Source organism: Pseudophryne corroboree, chromosome 3 (assembly GCF_028390025.1).
Source record: "Pseudophryne corroboree isolate aPseCor3 chromosome 3, aPseCor3.hap2, whole genome shotgun sequence".
Classification (NCBI taxonomy): Eukaryota; Metazoa; Chordata; class Amphibia; order Anura; family Myobatrachidae; genus Pseudophryne; species Pseudophryne corroboree.
Genome location: NC_086446.1, coordinates 287,905,320 through 287,926,526, shown reverse-complemented (window position 1 = coordinate 287,926,526; position 21,207 = coordinate 287,905,320). Strand labels below are relative to the sequence as shown.

The 21,207-nt window shown below is 46.2% G+C and overlaps 1 protein-coding gene across 5 annotated transcripts in view; it reads left to right on the top strand.

Annotated features, from left to right (window-relative positions):
- Nucleotides 1–20,749, top strand: part of LOC135055338 (opioid growth factor receptor-like) — a 74,017-nt gene extending 53,268 nt beyond the window's left edge. For all 5 annotated transcript variants that reach the window (XM_063959286.1, XM_063959285.1, XM_063959284.1 and 2 more), the window contains exons 6-8: nt 18,145–18,211; nt 18,294–18,442; nt 18,537–20,749. In XM_063959286.1, coding sequence (XP_063815356.1) covers nt 18,145–18,211; nt 18,294–18,442; nt 18,537–20,604 — 2,284 coding nt within the window. In that variant the 3' untranslated portion in view covers nt 20,605–20,749. The remainder of the gene's footprint in view (nt 1–18,144; nt 18,212–18,293; nt 18,443–18,536) is intronic.
- Nucleotides 20,750–21,207: the final 458 nt, after the last annotated feature.

The following is a 21,207-nucleotide window of genomic DNA, read 5'->3' as shown; positions in this document are numbered from 1 at the left end:
TTAGTAAAAATATGGAAAATGTATTATATCTAAAAAAAATAAGATTAAATTAATGTATTAATAGGCAAACAACCATTTTATTCAAAAAAAAATAATAATTTGGGTAAAGTTCACAAAATCATGATAAAATACAAAGTTCTGCCGTAAATTCCTCTATCTATTGGTCTCCCCAATGGCTTCACATGAGATGGGGCATCAACTATACCCCTGCCTGTTGTAAAAAGGTACGTGGCAAGAACCAAGACGATAGCAACATTGGAATGTTGTAGCATTTGAAGGGACCTTCTAGATCAGGAAAATATCTTATTTTCCATGCAGATATGTAATTGGATTTGAGGAGCTCAGCTTCAGATTTGACGGAGATGTGGGGGATGGGCGAGATGGTAAGTAACACATCATCTACAAATAGGAAGACTTTAACTATGTTAGAGCCAAATTCCACTGTCTAAATTCTAGCAGCCAGGGATTCTATGACTAAAGCAAATATCAGGGGTGACAGCAGGAACCCTGTCTGGTGCTGTTAGATATGTTGAAAAGCTCAAAGACAACATCAGTAACTGATGCTCTAGCGGAGGGACTTGAACATCTCTGAGAACCCAAAATGAAGGAAGGTTTCAGGCATTAAAACCAACTGATAAGCATCCAGAGAAAGTAATAGAGCAAGCAACTTTGAGGTATAAATGTAGTGTATGAGGCTAACAATGTATGTGGTGTTGTCCTTTGCCTGTCTCCCTGGAATGAAACCTGCTTTATCGCTTAGGATAAGTTGGGGAGAACTGCAGTCTAATGGTAGCTATCATTTCTAGAGAAAGTTTAAAATTTGTATTTAATAGGGAGATAATGGGCACAATGAGTCGGGTTTCTCAACTTCTTAATGAATTACTGCTGTATACAGTAACTTTAGCTTCTAAACCCTGTTTAGAAAAGGGGTCGTCATTTAAGGTGCTAATGCGGACAGTTGGGGGATGAGCACGTTTTGGCATCTTTTATAATATGAAGCTGTGATGCCACCTGGGCCCGGAGGTTTGTTGGATTTTAACTGTTTGATGGTGTAGGCAATTTCTAAATCTATAATCTCAGCATCAAGCGCCTCTGAGGTCGCAGAAGTGAGACAGGGCAGGTGGAATTTCAAGAGGGACTGCTGATCTGTTGCGATAGTGTGGGCTGGTGGAACAATTTGGGGAGGGTTGTAAGATCTATAATAAAATTCAAGATATACCTTTGATTATGATAAACTTTGCCTTATGGTGTTTTAATTAAAAAAAATTGCTCAGTGATATGTTCCCCATTAATTTAGAAGCCAATAATCACTTTGTCCTCATTTTCACAAAAGGATTACGTTATCGAAACAGAATTTGATGGCAGATAAGACACTTGGCCCATCTAGTCTGCTCTAAACACATGTACATGCACACACTTACACACTAGGGTTAAGTTTTGTCAGGAGCCAATTGGTCTACCAGTATATTTTTGGATTGGGGGAGGAAACCTGAGTACCCGGAGGAATTAATTTAGCCATTTCAGGGCGTTTTTCACTTTAGCTATTATAAGCAAATTTAGTTCACCTGTAGTCCCTACTAATTTGGAGTAATCCTAGTTGGAGTAAAAAAAATGGTGATTTCAATCTAGGGTTCGAATAAATGACGTAAGATTAGAATTTTTGGGGCTCCACTTGTTTTTGGGTATGAACAGAGACTCAGATTAGGTGGTGCCTTGATATACTTTCCAAGCTGTCTTTCTGAACATATTAGAGGCAACATGGGTGGAAACGTGCCCTGAAGTATTTCAAGGAAATTAAATTAACTATAATAACTTGTCTTTTCAACACCATGGCAGCCATACCATATAAGGAAAATATTCAAGTATAAGGTGGGTTAAGTATACAAGTGCAAATAAATTGCAACAAAAGGCTGTTTGAAGGGCCTTCCAAAGGTATGAAGAGATGACCACCATGTCACCTTGCATAAATCATCTGCAGAAGACTTAGCCCTACATTTACAGGAGATCACCAACAGTAGAATCCACCTTTACAACACTTACATCCATTCTCCTTGGAATGAACGTGCACAATGGTATCCTTGTTCAATCTTATGTCTGGATATAAAGTTGATCCATTTTCATGGATTCTTTCCTTCTGAACAGGTGCAACTGCCCTAATAGTGTATGTAATAGTTGGCCGGCTGGTTGATTGCATACAAAGAGAAAATTTTATGATTTCCAGATTTATATAAAAAGTAAAAACTACTTTAGGCACAGAAAAATAGTATTAGTTGCTACAGTACTTTGTGTATGTATCTTCAAAAATCCAACATGAAGCATGTAGTTCTTCCGCTACATATGCCGATGCAATTGCTACCAGATACAACATCTTACCACTTAAGAGAAACCTATTGCAAAGGCTCAATATGATTATATATTAGTGAACCTAACAGTGGATGAAGCTCCAAAGGTACAATAGCATTGGGCTGATATTTGGCCCAGTGCGCACGTACAGGAATCTGTTCTGCGTATGTGCTGGGCGAACAATGCGATCACATCGCATTGATGGAAACGCCTCTGCCTGATTGACAAGCAGAGGCGTCTGCAGGCGGCCATGCGACATTGTGAGGGTGTGGCTTTGGAAACGGGACATGTTCGGGGTGGCCGCGTGAAATCACATGCGGCCGATGCGAACAAGAAAATGGCCGCAGACTGACTGCCTTCGCAGCCATGCTGCGGAGCCAGGGTGGTTTCCTTTATTCAGCTATGCAATCGCAATTGAATTGTGATCGCATTGCTGGCTGCAATTAGCATGCTGAGCGACACCCAGCATGCGAGTGATAGCAGTTTCAGTTTTGCTTATTTTAGCAGAACTGCAATTGATGCTGAATGAGGGCCTTAATTCTCTTTTTTTTAAATGAATTGCAAATCTGCGACGACATCTAGCGAAACCTAAAATCTTATCTGCGATTTTACAACCCAACCTCAAATCTATCCCACTTCCATTGGCTGCATAGCTACGAAGCAACATTGCGTATATTCACCCAAAATTACGAGTGAAAACGCAGCTTTTATACATTGATGTCAGCACAAAACTAGGATGGAAAGCTCGAATGGTCGAATGGTACCGTCTGAGTGCGCACAATTAAGATGCCTTAATGAATCACAAGATGTAGGGAACACCCTAAACCCCAAATACCGATTTCTATAGAACAGAGGGGGTAATTCCAAGTTGATCGCAGCAGGAAATTTTTTAGCAGTTGGGCAAAACCATGTGCACTGCAGGGGAGGCAGATATAACATGTGCAGAGAGAGTTAGATTTGGGTGGGTTATTTTGTTTCTGTGCAGGGTAAGTACTGGCTGCTTTATTTTTACACTGCAATTTAGATTGCAGATTGAACTCACCACACCCAAATCTATCTCTCTCTGCACATGTTAAATCTGGGTGTGGTTCATCAAATCGACAGTGTCTAGGTCGACAATGTTTAGGTCGACCACTATAGGTCGACAGTCACTAGGTCGACATGGATGGAAGGTCGACAGGGTTTCTAGGTCGACGTGCTAGGTCGACAGGTCTAAAGGTCGACATGAGGTTTTTTTGTTTTTTGTGTGTGTCGTTTTCTTTGTAGAGTGACCGGGATCCCAAATTAGTGCACCGCGTCCCCTCGCATGGCTCGCTTCGCTCGCCATGCTTCGGGCATGGTGCCTTCGCTCCGCTACCGCTTCGCTCGGCACACTTTACCGTTCCAATCGTAGTCCACGTGGATCCTTAAGTATGAAAAAATTCAAAAAAAAGAAAAAAAATGTGAAAAACTCATGTCGACCTTTAGACCTGTCGACCTAGCACATGTCGACCTAGAAACCCTGTCGACTTTCCATCCATGTCGACCTAGTGACTGTCGACCTATAGTGGTCGACCTAAACATTGTCGATCTTCAGACCAGATCCCATTAAATCTGCCTCCCCTGCAGTGCACATGGTTTTGCCCAACTGCTAAAAAATTTCCTGCTGCGATCAACTTGGAATTACCCCCAGAGTATCTTGGATTCATGGATGGGCGCCTAAGACAATCACAATATATGAAACCGAAATAATATATAAACAAAAATGTTGTACTCCCCTGGTTTAGACAAATTCTTAGATGACCCTCATGTCATTCTTATCGATGTTTTAGACATGTAAAAGAAAACACAGAGATGCATAGATCCTTGTGTAATACAGTACGGGTATATGCACACTTCTAATGACAGTTTGGATACAACCAGTGGTGTAGCTAGGTTCCATGGAGCCCGGAGCAAAGATGTGTTTCGGCGCCCCCTCTCCTGTACTGGATTGGGTGCATGTTACATGCCTAAGGCGTGCAATAAAAGTACTGGGGCGTGGCTTCATGGGAAAGGGGAGTAGCCACAGAATATTACTAATTCAGATTACACCACACAGTATTGTCCATTCACATTACACTACACAGTAGTACCCCTTATACACTTTATGCCCTTATACACGTTACACAACACAGTAAAGCTGCTTATACATGTTATGCCACAGTAGAGCCATTTATACGCATTATACCACAGTAGAGATGTTTATACACGTCATACCACAGTAGTCGCTTATATACGTTATGCCACAGTAGAGCCGCTTATACAAGTTACTCTGCAGCTTCTAATGCAGAGAGGGGTGCAGCAGCATCAATGTAGAGAGAGATGCTGTAGCAGCAATGGCAGAAAGAGGTCCTGGGGAAGAGAGGGCTGCAGCAGTAGCTGGGACAGAAAGAGGTGCTGGAGCAGCTGAGGCAGAGAGTGGTATAGCAGGACAGAAGTAACCCCGCTGCACAGCTACAAGTAGACAGTGAAACGTATAAAGAGGACGGCAGAGCTCTGGTATGTGCTGGCTGTCCGTGTCTCATGCTGTCGCCTCTGGCCTGCCCTTTTCCCTACCTTCCCCTTTGCTTCTCCTCCTCTGTGGCTGACTGTCTCCACCCATGGTATAGCGGGCAGAGAGAGGGGGGGAGGCGTCGGCGCGCCATTTAACTTTTCCGGCACCCGGAGCTTGCGCTCCACCGGAGCCACCCTCGCTACACCCCTAGATACAACAAGTCCAAAATAATGATTCAGTGATATACTGGGGTTACTCCCTATATCCAACCACTCACAAATGTAGGTTGTTTATCATTTTATCACCACCTCAGATTATATAAGATACTTCCACCAAGACAAAGATAATTTCAGGGGATGCCCCCTTATCTATAGAACTCTCAGATGAGATACTTGTGTGTAAGCCAATAATAGATCTTTATCTTGTGTTCACACCAAAGATAGAGAGATCAGGGGATGCCCCCTTATACAAAGCACTCACATACAAAACCTTGTATAGTTTGCAGAGTAGATGGGTCTTTTAAGGTTCCTTAATACCGTTCCCCTTATTTGCTGTTAGCTCCTCCAAACATGAAGAATAGATGGTAGAAACAGGTTTTGGCGTTTTAAGAAAATCTTTAATTTGTACTGACATCCATAAAATATTTTTAAAACGAGACAGGGAGGCATACCTGGGTTGGAGATTATGAGGGAGTGGTGGTGGTGATGATGATGGAAACAGGGCCCCGTTTTATCACTCCAATCATCCTCTCCTTGCCAGATAGCGTCCCCTCTGTGTCACAGACTGCCCCACCTACGCATTTCAGTCCTCTAGGGATTTTTGTCAAGGTGTATGGGGTAGTCTGTGTAATGTGTATTTTATACCCTTCCTAATGAACAATACAAATCAGGTGTATTCAATGAATTTCTCCGCCCTTCCCTCTGTAAAAGGGGAGAACGTCCATATGTTAAACATAAGTCCATATAAGGTAGCCATGGTCCCGGTCGTATAACATCGTTATTCCCTTCAAAAGATGGCACATGACACACTACCGCTGTCCGTCCGTCTCGATTCCCCTCCCAAGATGGCGGCAGATGTACTTCCTCTCTATTCACCGGAAGTCGTCATCGCGGATCCTGTAATGTCTCTCCTCCCGGTCATGATCCTCCAACGATGGTTCCACTTCTTAATGTTCCCGGTGACTCAAATTTCAGGGCCCATTCTTCCTGTTAGGCGTTGTTATGGTTACCCGTTTCTCTGTCACCTTAATAGAATACGGACTGTAACTGAAAAACGGTTATTTTTCCCCTTTTGAAAAGCATGTAAAGAAAGAGGGGGAATATTTAGCAGCATCAATTAGCAACAATAAAGGTACTAAATGAGTTAATATGATTTCATATATAACAATATGTCTCTATATACCCAGTCTTAAAGTGACACGTCTTAAAAAACTATGGCCCTCATTCCGAGTCGTTCGCTTGGTAAATTTCATCGCATCGCAGTGATTTTCCGCTTAGTGCGCATGCGTAATGTCCGCACTGCGACTGCGCCAAGTAATTTTGCAATGGAGATAGTATTTTTACTCACGGCTTTTTCTTCGCTCCGGCGATCGTAATGTGATTGACAGGAAATGGGTGTTACTGGGCGGAAACAGGCCGTTTTATGGGCGTGTGGGAAAAAACGCTACCGTTTCCGGAAAAAACGCAGGAGTGGCCGGAGAAACGGAGGAGTGTCTGGGCGAACGCTGGGTGTGTTTGTGACGTCAAACCAGGAACGATAAGCACTGAACTGATCGCAGATGCCGAGTAAGTCTGAAGCTACTCTGAAACTGCTACGAGATGTGTAATCGCAATATTGCGAATCTTTCGTTCGCAATTTTAAGAAGCTAAGATTCACTCCCAGTAGGCGGCGGCTTAGCTTGTGCAATACTGCTAAAATCGCCTTGCGAGCGAACAACTCGGAATGAGGGCCTATACACAAAAAAATTCATAATCTCTAATAAAAATAATATCATTTGATAATGATACCAATAAATAACAATGATGCTAAAATTCTGTATGTTACCTAAAAATGATAAAAACCACTGCACTTCAAAATCACTATTTAACCCTATAGGTATTAAAGTTTTATACTTATAAATCAAGTTCATTTCCGTTCTTGCAAGGGAGCTTAATATATCTTTTGATCTTTCTGTAATCTTTATCAATTTTAATCCATAAAAAATTTTTGCTTCATGTAATGAGCATCCATGTATTTCTTTAAAATGACTTGATAATGCATGATTCTCGAAACCTTTCTTAATATTCCAGCAATGCTCACTTATTCTAACCTTCAGCGGTCTTGTAGTACGGCCAATGTAAAATTTATTGCACGTGCACTCTACTGCATAAATAACACTGGCTGTATTTCACGTAATGAATTCCTCCACTTTTTATGTTTGTACCCATTAATGTTTACTTAATTGTATTTAGAGGTAGTGACCCCCTTGATATTTCTACAACCAATGCAGGAACTGCATCTATAAAATCCTTTTGACCTCTTTTAACTAGAACGTTAATTTTTTCTTGAATGCATACTCCTAACTAATTGATTCTTAATATTTTTCGCCTTCCTATAGATATGTACTGGTTTCTCTTGTAATAAGCTTCCGATAACCGGATCCATTTGTAGGGTCCGCCAGTTTCTCTTAAAGACTTTTTCTATATCCTTATGTTGTGAGTTATAATCAGTGATGAAAGCCCATTGTAATTTTTCATCGCCTTTTTTGTTTTCCTTATTTTGGCCCAAGCACATAGTCACCTGATCACCCCCCCCCCCCCCCCCTTCCCCATAGGACTTGGAATTACTAGAGAATTATTGTGTGCCACCAGACCGTTATGATGCAGCTGCTGCTACTGCTCTCACCTCTCCCGACTCCCATCGACACGGAGGCTGACAGACGCACAACGCTTCTCTCTGAATGGCTGAATGCTTCACTTTCTCCCAGCTCATCAGTACATCCAACTCCTCAGGGTCCCGTCGCACTCGGATGTTAAATGACGTCTGCGACCCCCAAAGCACTGTGTCCTGGTCACGGGGGAGGAGCGTCGCGATGATGATGCTCATCGCTCTGCTCAGTGACTCCTCTAACAGGAAGGACCCATCAGGCAGTCAGCGTACTGATGCCAGCATGGTAATTTAGACTGATGCGGAGTCTGACTGCAGGTATCGCGCCACGCTGACAGAAATGGCCTCCCTACTAGCGGGTGCCTTTCCGACACTACATCGATGAGGTGACAATGAAGGAGCAAGGTGCCCCCTTCAGGGCTGGAGCTGTATATACCTAGTAATTACTGTACTTCGATCTATAAGAATAGTGCAGATCAACTTTCCTCTAATAAACAAGTAACTCTGCATGGGTTATTTCATTGGGTTCACTATGGTATGCCGGCGGTCGGGCTCCCAGCGACCAGCATACCGGCTCCGGGAGCCCGACCGCCGGCTTACCGACAGTGTGGCGAGCGCAAATGAGCCCCTTGCCGGCTCGCTGCACTCGCCACGCTACGGGCACGGTGGCGCGCTACGTGCGCTACGCTATTTTATTCTCCCTCCAGGGGGGTCGTGGACCCCCACGAGGGAGAATAAGTGTCGGTATGCCGGCTGTCGGGATGCCGGCGCCGGGATCCCGTCAGTCGGCATACTGAAGACCACCCATTTCATTAAATAACATGACATATGACTGCTATTATGTATCAATGTAGCATCTGTACATAATCACTGCCTGCACATTTCTCTGACGTCCTAGTGGATGCTGGGAACTCCGTAAGGACCATGGGGAATAGACGGGCTCCGCAGGAGACTGGGCACTCTAAGAAAAGAATTAGGACTACTGGTGTGCACTGGCTCCTCCCTCTATGCCCCTCCTCCAGACCTCAGTTAGTATCTGTGCCCGACTCGAGCTGGTTGCACACTAGGGGCTCTCCTGAGCTCTTAGTAAAGAAAGTATTTATTAGGTTTTTTATTTTCAGTGAGATCTGCTGGCAACAGACTCACTGCTACGAGGGACTTAGGGGAGAGAAGCGAACCTACCTGCTTGCAGCTAGCTTGGGCTTCTAGGCTACTGGACACCATTAGCTCCAGAGGGATCGAACACAGGCCCAGCCTCGGTCGTCCGGTCCCGGAGCCGCGCCGCCGTCCCCCTTGCAGAGCCAGAAGACGGAAGATTCCGAGGAGAAAATCGGCGGCTGAAGACTCCGGCCTTCATTAAGGTAGCGCACAGCACTGCAGCTGTGCGCCATTGCTCCCCATGCACACCACATACTCCGGTCACTGATGGGTGCAGGGCGCTGGGGGGGGGGGCCCTGGGCTGCAATTAGATTACCTTAAAAATGGCAAAAAGACACATAATATAGTCTAATAAACCATATATGTGTAAAAAATCCCCTGCCATAATATTAATAAAAAGAGCGGGAGAAGCCAGCCGAAAAAAGGGCGGGGCTATCTCCCTCAGCACACTGGCGCCATTTTCTCTTCACAGCTCCGCTGGAAGGACGCTCCCCAGGCTCTCCCCTGCAGTTTCCAGGCTCAATAGGGTAAAAAAGAGAGGGGGGGCACTAAATTTAGGCGCAATACTGTGTATTATAGCTGCTATAGGGAAAATCACTTTGTGTAGTGTAATATCCCTGTGTTATATAGCGCTGTGGTGTGTGCTGGCATACTCTCTCTCTGTCTCCCCAAAGGACTTTGTGGGGTCCTGTCCTCAGTCAGAGCATTCCCTGTGTGTGTGCGGTGTGTCGGTACGGCTGTGTCGACATGTTTGATGAGGAGGCTTATGTGGAGGCGGAGCAGGTGCCGATAAATGTGATGTCACCCACTGCGGGGTCGACACCAGAGTGGATGGATATGTGGAAGGTATTAACCGACAGTGTCAACTCCTTACATAAAAGGCTGGATGACGTAACAGCCGTGGGACAGCCGGCTTCTCAGCCAGTGCCTGCCCAGGCGTCTCAAAGGCCATCAGGGGCTCAAAAACGCCCGCTACCTCAGATGGCAGACACAGATGTCGACACGGAGTCTGACTCCAGTGTCGACGAGGATGAGACATATACACAATCCACAAGGGGCATCCGTTGCATGATTACGGCAATAGAAAATGTGTTGCACATTTCTGACATTAACCCAGGTACCACAAAAAAGGGTATTATGTTTGGGGAGAAAAAGCAACCAGTGATTTTTCCCCCATCAGATGAGTTAAATGAAGTGTGTGAAGAAGCGTGGGCTTCCCCCGATAAGAAACTAGTGATTTCTAAAAAGTTACTGATGGCGTACCCTTTCCCGCCAGAGGACAGGTTACGCTGGGAGACATCCCCGAGGGTGGATAAAGCGCTCACACGCTTGTCAAAAAAGGTGGCACTGCCGTCTCAGGATACGGCCGCCTTAAAAGAGCCTGCGGATAGAAAGCAGGAGGCTATCCTGAAGTCTGTATATACACACTCAGGTACTATACTGAGACCTGCTATTGCTTCAGCATGGATGTGCAGTGCTGCAGCAGCGTGGTCTGATTCCCTGTCTGATAACATTGATTCCCTTGACAGGGACACTATATTGCTAACCATAGAGCATATTAAAGATGTAGTCTTATCTATGAGAGATGCACAGAGGGATATTTGCCGGCTGGCATCTAGAATAAATGCAATGTCCATCTCTGCCAGGAGAGTATTATGGACTCGGCAGTGGACAGGTGATGCGGATTCTAAAAGGCACATGGAGGTTTTGCCTTACAAGGGTGAGGAATTGTTTGGGGATGGTCTCTCGGACCTCGTTTCCACAGCAACAGCTGGGAAGTCGACATTTTTACCTCAGGTTCCCTCACAGCCTAAGAAAGCACCGTATTATCAGGTACAGTCCTTTCGGCCCCAGAAAGGCAAGCGGGTTAAAGGCGCGTCCTTTCTGCCCAGAGGCAGGGGTAGAGGGAAAAAGCTGCACCATACAGCCAGTTCCCAAGAACAAAATCCTCCCCTGCTTCCGCTAAATCCTCCGCATGACGCTGGGGCTCCACTGGTGGAGCCAGGTGCGGTGGGGGCCCGTCTCCGGAACTTCAGCGACCGGTGGGTTCGCTCACAGGTGGATCCCTGGGTTCTACAAGTGGTATCTCAGGGATACAAGCTGGAATTCGAGACGTCTCCCACTCGCCGTTACCTCAAATCGGCCTTGCCAGCCACTCCCCAGGACAGGGAGGTAGTACTGGCGGCAATTCACAAGCTGTACCTTCAGCAGGTGATAATAAAAGTTCCCCTCCTTCAACAGGGAAGGGGTTACTATTCCACAATGTTTGTGGTACCGAAACCAGACGGTTCGGTGAGACCCATTCTAAATTTGAAATCCTTGAACACTTATATACGGAGGTTCAAGTTCAAAATGGAATCGCTCAGGGCGGTTATTGCAAGCCTGGAAGAAGGGGATTACATGGTATCACTGGACATCAAGGATGCTTACCTGCATGTCCCCATTTACCCGCCTCACCAGGTGTACCTCCGTTTTGTGGTACAAGACTGCCATTACCAATTCCAGACGTTGCCGTTTGGTCTGTCCACGGCACCGAGGGTATTTACCAAAGTAATGGCCGAAATGATGATACTCCTTCAAAAGAAGGGAGTTATAATTATCCCATACTTGGACGATCTCCTTATAAAGGCGAGGTCCAGGGAGCAGTTGTTGGTCGGAGTAGCACTATCTCAGGAAGTGCTACAACAGCACGGCTGGATTCTGAATATTCCAAAGTCGCAGCTGGTTCCTACGACGTGTCTGCTGTTCCTGGGTATGATTCTGGACACAGAACAGAAAAAGGTGTTTCTCCCGGAGGAGAAGGCCAAGGAGTTGTCATCTCTGGTCAGAGACCTCCTAAAACCAAATCAGGTGTCGGTGCATCACTGCACGCGAGTCCTGGGAAAGATGGTAGCTTCTTACGAGGCAATTCCATTCGGCAGATTCCATGCAAGGATTTTTCAGTGGGATCTGTTAGACAAGTGGTCCGGATCGCATCTTCAGATGCATCGGCTGATCACCCTGTCCCCGAGGGCCAGGGTGTCTCTGCTGTGGTGGCTGCAGAGTGCTCATCTTCTCGAGGGCCACAGATTCGGCATACAGGACTGGGTCCTGGTGACCACGGATGCAAGCCTCCGAGGTTGGGGGGCAGTCACTCAGGGAAGAAACTTCCAAGGACAATGGTCGAGTCAGGAGGCTTCCCTACACATAAATATTCTGGAACTAAGGGCCATTTACAATGCCCTAAGTCAGGCAAGACCCCTGCTTCAAAACCAGCCGGTGCTGATTCAGTCAGACAACATCACGGCGGTCGCCCATGTAAACCGACAGGGCGGCACAAGAAGCAGGATGGCGATGGCAGAAGCCACAAGGATTCTCCGATGGGCGGAAAATCACGTGATAGCACTGTCAGCAGTGTTTATTCCGGGAGTCGACAACTGGGAAGCAGACTTCCTCAGCAGACACGACCTCCTCCCGGGAGAGTGGGGAGTTCATCCAGAAGTCTTCCAACTGATTGTAAACCGTTGGGAAAGGCCACAGGTGGACATGATGGCGTCCCGCCTAAACAAAAAGCTAAAAAGATATTGCGCCAGGTCAAGGGACCCTCAAGCAATAGCTGTGGACGCTCTAGTGACACCGTGGGTGTACCAGTCGGTTTATGTGTTTCCTCCTCTTCCTCTCATACCAAAGGTGCTGAGGATAATAAGAAAGAGAGGAGTAAGAACTATACTCATCGTTCCGGATTGGCCAAGACGGACTTGGTACCCGGAACTGCAAGAAATGATTTCAGAGGACCCTTGGCCTCTGCCTCTCAGACAGGACCTGCTACAGCAGGGGCCCTGTCTGTTCCAAGACTTACCGCGGCTGCGTTTGACGGCATGGCGGTTGAACGCCGGATCCTGATGGAAAAGGGCATTCCGGTTGAAGTCATTCCTACGCTGATAAAAGCTAGGAAAGATGTGACCGCAAAGCATTATCACCGCATATGGCGAAAATATGTTGCTTGGTGTGAGGCTATGAAGGCCCCCACAGAAGAATTTCAGCTGGGTCGTTTTCTGCACTTCCTACAGTCAGGACTGACTATGGGCCTAAAATTGGGTTCCATTAAGGTCCAGATTTCGGCCCTGTCTATTTTCTTTCAAAAAGAACTGGCTTCACTGCCTGAGGTTCAGACGTTTGTTAAGGGAGTGCTGCACATTCAGCCCCCTTTTGTGCCCCCGGTGGCACCTTGGGATCTCAACGTTGTGTTGGATTTCCTGAAATCACATTGGTTTGAGCCACTTCAGACCGTGGAATTAAAATATCTCGCGTGGAAAGTGGTCATGCTTTTGGCCTTGGCTTCGGCTAGGCGGGTGTCAGAATTGGCGGCTTTGTCCTGTAAAAGCCCCTATCTGATCTTCCATATGGACAGAGCAGAATTGAGGACGCGTCCCCAATTCCTCCCTAAGGTGGTATCAGCGTTTCATTTGAACCAACCTTTTGTGGTGCCTGCGGCTACTGAGGACTTGGAGGCCTCCAAGTTGCTGGATGTAGTCCGGGCCCTGAAAATCTATGTTTCCAGGACGGCTAGAGTCAGAAAGACTGACTCGCTGTTTATCCTGCATGCACCCAACAAGCTGGGTGCTCCTGCTTCTAAGCAGACTATTGCTCGCTAGATCTGCTCCACGATTCAACTTGCACATTCTGCGGCTGGACTGCCGCATCCTAAATCAGTCAAAGCCCATTCCACGAGGAAGGTGGGCTCTTCTTGGGCGGCTGCCCGAGGGGTCTCGGCTTTACAACTTTGCCGAGCTGCTACCTGGTCGGGTTCAAACACGTTTGCAAAATTCTACAAGTTTGATACCCTGGCTGAGGAGGACCTTGAGTTTGCTCATTCGGTGCTGCAGAGTCATCCGCACTCTCCCGCCCGTTTGGGAGCTTTGGTATAATCCCCATGGTCCTTACGGAGTTCCCAGCATCCACTAGGACGTCAGAGAAAATAAGAATTTACTCACCGGTAATTCTATTTCTCGTAGTCCGTAGAGGATGCTGGGCGCCCATCCCAAGTGCGGATTGTCTGCAATACTTGTATATAGTTATTGCCTAACTAAAGGGTTATTGTTATGAGCCATCTGTTCAGTGAGGCTCAGTTGTTATTCATACTGTTAACTGGGTATAGTTATCACGAGTTGTACGGTGTGATTGGTGTGGCTGGTATGAGTCTTACCCGGGATTCCAAATCCTTTCCTTATTGTGTCAGCTCTTCCGGGCACAGTTTCCCTAACTGAGGTCTGGAGGAGGGGCATAGAGGGAGGAGTCAGTGCACACCAGTAGTCCTAATTCTTTTCTTAGAGTGCCCAGTCTCCTGCGGAGCCCGTCTATTCCCCATGGTCCTTACGGAGTTCCCAGCATCCACTACGGACTACGAGAAATAGAATTACCGGTGAGTAAATTCTTATTTATTCTCTGACAGAATATTGATTGCCTATTATTATTATTATTTATATTGATGGTACATATGCTCGGCTGACATTTATCTGTATTGACCTTTCTAGAGCTGAGTACACACTTGAGCTATGGGCATTCGTTTCGACATCGGAATGAGGGGGTCATTCCGAGTTGATCGCAGCCAGCAACTTTTTGCTGCTGGTGCGATCAACTAATCCCCGCCTATGGGGGAGTGTATTTTACCTTAGCAGGGCTGCGATCGCTTGTGCAGCCCTGCTATGCTAAAAAAAAGTTTCCAGCAACCTAGGATTAAAGCTGGATCTACTTACCCTGTGTGACGGATCCAGCGACGTTCCTTCCGGCTTTGACGTCAGACATCCGACCAACGTTTGCCTAGACACGCCTGCGTTTTACTTACCACTCCCCGAAAATGGCCGCCAACGGACAGGTGACGCCCCGGAACGCGTTCCTTCTGTCAATCTGCTTGCGGTCGCCGCTGCGACCGCTTTCTTCGTATCCAGCGTCGTTGCCCGGCGACCACTGTCGGCGGGCAATGGCGCGCATGCGCATTCCAGACCCGTTCGCACCGCAGCGAAGAGCCGCTGCGTGCGAACGGGTCGGAATGACGCCCACAATGTGCTTGAGCCCAGATTGAGTGTACACACTGGAACGAGTTTAATGAAGAATGGAACAATCATGTTTCGTCCTCCATTAGCATAAACAATGTCGCTAGCGATATGGCTAGGTTTGATGTGCAGCACATCAAACCTAGCGTCCGATGCTAGCTGCCACGGTAGCGTTGCAATCACCCATGCACACTGAGCAATGTAGACAATTTGTAAGCAAATCGGCCAGACAACGCTCCAGTGTGTACCTACCATAGCAGACTGGCTCTAACATAGGGGTGGGCAAAATACGGCCCGCGGGCCGGATGCGGCCCGCAAACCGATCCTGACCGGCCCACTGCTTCCCACCAGCATGCAATGACAAGCGGCCCGACTGACTGAGCTGCTTGTCATTGCTCTGCAGTACTCCAAGCTGCCGGCGCCTGTCTCCCCTGCTGCTGCTGCACGGCGCCTGACACACTCATCCTCCCGCCTCCAGAGTCCCCATTGAAAAAGGCAGCGATCAGACGAAAAGGGGGCGGAGCTGGGTCTGGGACTCCAGGTCGACAACAAAAAAGTTGACACACCTTAGGTCGACGTCAATTGGTCAACACACCTTAGGTCGACATGAACAAAAGGTCGACACACCTTAGGTCGACATGGACAAAAGGTCGACAGGGACAAGGTCGACATGGAAAAAGGTCGACATGAGTTTTTTATGTTTTTTCGTTGTTGTTTTCTTCGTAGAGTGACCGGGAACCCCAATTAGTGCACCGCGACCCCTTGCTTCGGGCATGGTGCCTTCGCTTCGCTCGGCACAGATTACCGTTCCAATCGTAGTCCACATGGATCGTTAAGTATGAAAAAGTTCCAAAAAAGAAAAAAATTGTGAAAAACTCATGTCGACCTTTTTCCATGTCGACCTTGTTCCTGTCGACCTTGTGTCCATGTCGACCTAAGGTGTGTCGACCAATTGGCGTCGACCTTTTTGTTGTCGACCTGGAGTCCGGATACCGGCGGAGCTATGCGGAGACGAGGGGGCGGGACTTTAGGGAGCGGAGCTACATGGGACATAAGTCACTGCTACAGATCCATCCTTCCTGCCACTGCCAACCAGACACAGATCAGTAAGTTAATGGAAAAAGTGAGGGAAAGAAAGTGTGTGTGTGTGTGTGTGTGTGTGTGTGTGTGTGTGTGTGTGTGTGTATATATATATATATGAGAGAGTGTGTGTGTGTGTGTGTGTGTATATGAGAGAGTGTGTGTGTGTATATGTTTGTGTGTGCGGGCAGTGGCGTCAGACTGTATTTAGGTTAGGTTAGGGGGGAGATCTTTAATCCCCTGGATTCTTTCACCATGTCACCCCCCATGTTCTGTCACTAAGTCACCCCCCCGTGTTGTTACCGTGTCCTGTCAACCCCGTGTTCTGTCACCGTGACACCCCCCCACGTTCTGTTACTGTGTCACCCCCATGTTCTGCCACTGAGTCAGCCCCCCCATGTTCTGTCACGGTGTCATCCCCCCCCCCCGTGTTCTGTCGCTGTGTCACCCCCCGTGTTCTGTCACTAAGTCACCCCGCCGTGTTGTTACCGTGTCACTCCCCTGTGTTCTGTCACTGTCACCCCCCCGTGTTCTGTCACTGTGTCACCCCCCCCCCGTGTTCTGTCCCTGTGTCACCCCCCCGTGTTCTGTCACTGTCAGCCCCCCCCCGTGTTCTGTCACTGTCAGCCCCCCCCCGTGTTCTGTCACTGTCACCCCCCCCCCGTGTTCTGTCACTGTCACCCCCCCCCCGTGTTCTGTCACTGTCACCCCCCCCCGTGTTCTGTCACTGTGTCACCCCCCCCGTGTTCTGTCACCGTGTCACCCCCCCCGTGTTGTGTCACCCCCCTGTGTTCTGTCACCGTGTCACCTCCCTGTGTTCTGTCACTGAGTCACCCCGCCGTGTTACCGTGTCACCTCCCGTGTTCTGTCACTGTGTCACCCCCAGTGTTCTGTCACTGTGTCACCCCCCCACGTTCTGTCACTGTGTCACGCCCCCGCGTTCTGTCACTGTATCACCCCCCCGCGTTCTGTCACCGTGTCACCCCCCACCCCCCGTGTTCTGTCACCGTGTCATACCCTGTGTACCATCACCGTGTCCCAGCCCCGTGTTCTGTCACTGTGTCACACCTTTCCCCAGGGGCCATAAGACACTGGATAATTTGCTTGCTGTGCAATGATTATCCCAAATAAAATGTTAATGTGTAAAAGGGGACTCTACCTGCCGTAATGTGTAAAAGGGGGCTCTACCTTCCGTAATGTGTAAAAGGGGGCTCTACTTGCTGTAATGTGTAAAAGAGAGCTCTACCTGGCGTAATGTGTGACAGGGGCTCTACCTGGAGTAATGTGTGTAAGTGGCGCTACTGTGTGGCGTAATTTGAATAATGGAGACTATTGTGCAGCCTAAAATGAATCTGTATTATTTTTTGGCCACACCCCTTCCCCATGAAGCCACGTCCCTATATTTTTGGCAAGTGGGGGGAGCTGCTATTTTGTGTGCGGCCCTCGAATACTGACAGGAAAGTGTCAAGTGGCCCCTCAGCTGAAATAATTGCCCACCCCTGCTCTAACAGCTGATTGTGATACTCCCATTATGACGAGGGATTACTGTAACAATACTGCATGTTGAACCACTATAATTGTTTATAATCTAAGATTAAAGTATTAAATATGCTGTGACTGCTATTAACAATTTTATTGAATTTATCACGTATATATATACATTTGATAACACATTTTCATTTGCTAAACATTGGATCTTTTTAAACTTACGTGTTTATATTAGTTTTCATTTATTTTCTACCATGACTTTTTAAGCTTTCATATATTAAAAGTTTAGTAATTCCTGAACCTGTAATCTAATTTAACTCTCAGGGCGCACCTCCACATAAAGGGGCTAATTCAGCTAGCCCCGCAGAAGGGTTGCCCCCTGCCTAGCTGTGAGGGCAGTCGGAGAGCATCCATCTTTTGAGCCGCAGCAGCTGCATGTGACGTCATGCAGCCACCACGGCCTGCCCCTAAAACAGTCCAGACGGCAGGGCATGCGCTGAAGCAAGTGCTGAAGTCGCTGAGTAGCGATTTCCGCACTCTACAATTGAGGCGTAATCGGGCCCTTTACTCAACATTTCTTGCATTCTTATCTAGTGCTCAGGATCTCCCCTTTCCCTTTTTTTTTAAAATGTTATTATAAGTAGTGATATACAATTTTCATTACAGGCTATTTCCACTACAGGAGCGTGGTGTGAACCCACATGCTGTCCCCTTGACAATGAATGAGATTGAGGTACCAGAGTTAACTAACAACTATTTTCTGATTCTATTATGTTAAACACCTGCTCAATTTATAATATTTGCACCTGTTCTAGATAATGAAGAAGGATGAAGATATCACACGCAGGTTCCTTAGGTCTTACAAACTTATGTTGGGATTTTACGGCATCAGTCTCCAGGATGAGAAGACTGGAGAAGTGGCTAGAGCGGAAAATTGGAAGGAGAGATTTAGTAACCTGGACAAGTGAGTGATGAAGTTCTGCAGCTATCATGGGAATTGTAGGTACAGTGGTATTAACATGCAGCAAACTTCTAATATAATCTGTCCTTCTCCACAGTCGCAGCCACAACAACCTGAGGATCACACGGATACTGAAGTGTTTGGGGGAGCTGGGCTATGAACACTTCCAGGCCCCACTTGTCAGGTTTTTCCTGGAGGAGACCCTGTGTGAGGGCCAATTACAGAATGTAAAAGGAAGTGTATTAGACTATTTCATGTTCACTGTAAAGGACAAGAGAGCACGCAAGGACCTGGTACATTTCGCCTGGTCACACTACAAACCGCAAGAGAAGTTTATCTGGGGGCCTGTGAAAAAACTGACAGATTACAAACCTTATGAGGAAAAGAAGATAAAAGAAAATGAAGCCGAAGGGAGTCAGGATATAAAGGAAGTCCAAGGAAAACATAAGAATTGCGATATGGGTAACTATGAGAGTCAGGTTGAGGGAGAACCAGGTAATGTAAAGCAGTCTAGTGGTGTTTCCAACTATGGAAATACAGATTACACACATCTGGAGAAAGACAAGAATCAAAATAGTGAGAATGACAGACAACAGGACATAATATCTGGAAGTAAGAATGAGGAAAATTATGACATACAAGGAGAAAATAAACAAGGGGTAAAAGAGGTTGCACAGACCTCCTGTGAGAGTGAAAAGGAAGAGACTGTAAATTTAGGAATTAAGGTAGTACCAGAACAGCCCACAAATTCAGGAAATAAGACCGGGTCAGAAGCTAGCGAATCCACAGTAAATGACAAACAGGTGACAGAGAAAGGAGAGTCAGATATTCATTTGCTAAAAGAGTCTGGAGACAAAGAATATGAGGAAAGAGCAAATAAAAATGGGGTAATAGAGCCTAGAAAACAGCATATATCTGGGATTAAGAATGAGGAAAATGACACAGAAGGAAAAATTAAGAACAGTTCAAAAGAGATTGGACAGACAGGAGGTGAGCGTGGAAAGGAAGAGTCTTTCTGCTCAGGAACTAAGACAGTGCTGGAACAGCCCTCAAGTTTAGGAAATGAGACAGGGACAGAAGCAGCCAAATCAACAGGAAATGAAGAACAGATTATAGAGAAAAGAGAGTCAGAAAGTAAGTTAGTAAAAGAGTCTGACGACAACGAACATGAGGAAATGGCAACAAAAAATGGGGTAATGGAGCCTGGAAAACAGGACATATCTGTAAGTAAGAATGAGGAAAATTATGACATACAAGGAGAAAATAAGCAAGGGGTAAAAGAGGTTGCACAGACCTCCTGTGAGAGTGAAAAGGAAGAGACTGTAAATTTAGGAATTAAGGTAGTACCAGAACAGCCCACAAATTCAGGAAATAAGACCGGGTCAGAAGCTAGCGAATCCACAGTAAATGACAAACAGGTGACAGAGAAAGGAGAGTCAGATATTCATTTGCTAAAAGAGTCTGGAGGCAAAGAATATGAGGAAAGAGCAAATAAAAATGGGGTAATAGAGCCTAGAAAACAGCATATATCTGGGATTAAGAATGAGGAAAATGACACAGAAGGAAAAATTAAGAACAGTTCAAAAGAGATTGGACAGACAGGAGGTGAGCGCGGAAAGGAAGAGTCTTTCTGCTCAGGAACTAAGACAGTGCTGGAACAGCCCTCAAGTTTAGGAAATGAGACAGGGACAGAAGCAGCCAAATCAACAGGAAATGAAGAACAGATTATAGAGAAAAGAGAGTCAGAAAGTAAGTTAGTAAAAGAGTCTGACGACAACGAACATGAGGAAATGGCAACAAAAAATGGGGTAATGGAGCCTGGAAAACAGGACATATCTGGAAGTAAGAATGAGGAAAATTATGACATACAAGGAGAAAATAAGCACAGGGTAAAGGAGACTGGACAGATAGGAGGCATGAGTAGAAAGGAAGACTCAGCAAGCTCAGGGACTAATATAATTACAGTGCCAGAAATGAATGATGAAGACAAAGAATCTGAGGAAATAGGAAATAAAAATGGGGCAAAAGAGACTGAACGCTTAGAAAATAAGAAACTGCTTGAATCGAACAGTGGGACAGAGCATAAGAATTGCTGTTCTATTTGGGACTTAATATTGTCTTTTTATGGCTTTTGCTGTCATTTTTGTCTCTTATGCAGAAATTAATGGGTGAAAACATGATAAGGAGATAGCACATAAACATGGGGCAAAAGAGGCAGAAATGGGCAAACTGCTTAAAAATAACAGAGGGATATAACGTGAGAATCGCTGTTCTGTTCTTTTCTTTGTTTAAATTTTTCTAGACTTCCTATGGGTGGCTTTTGCTGTGATTTGTTACTTTTACACATTGTGCTGCAGTTTCTCATCTACTATGTCAGTCAGCACAAGCTTTATATTTGAAAATAGTCACAGTTCTAAAATTGAGCCACCATTTCTCAAAATTGTTTAAAGGGGTGTCAAAATTTGCTCAACCCCTTCCAAATCAATCTTATCTCACACGTAATAATAAGTGGTGGCTCCGCAATTGAAGAACTAGCTTTTGCTAGATCTTTTATTGTTGTAGGCTTCAAGGTATCCATATAACTTCAGAGCTCTACAGAAGCACAATTGACAGCTTCCAACGTGCGCCAAACACGCATCAGTACCAGGAAACTAAAAGTTTCTATAAAGTGTAAACAAGCCATGTAATAGAAGCAAATAAAAGGGAAGCTCTTTAAAGTATTCCTAACCATACACATAGTTCTACAGATAATTTCTGGAATACATACT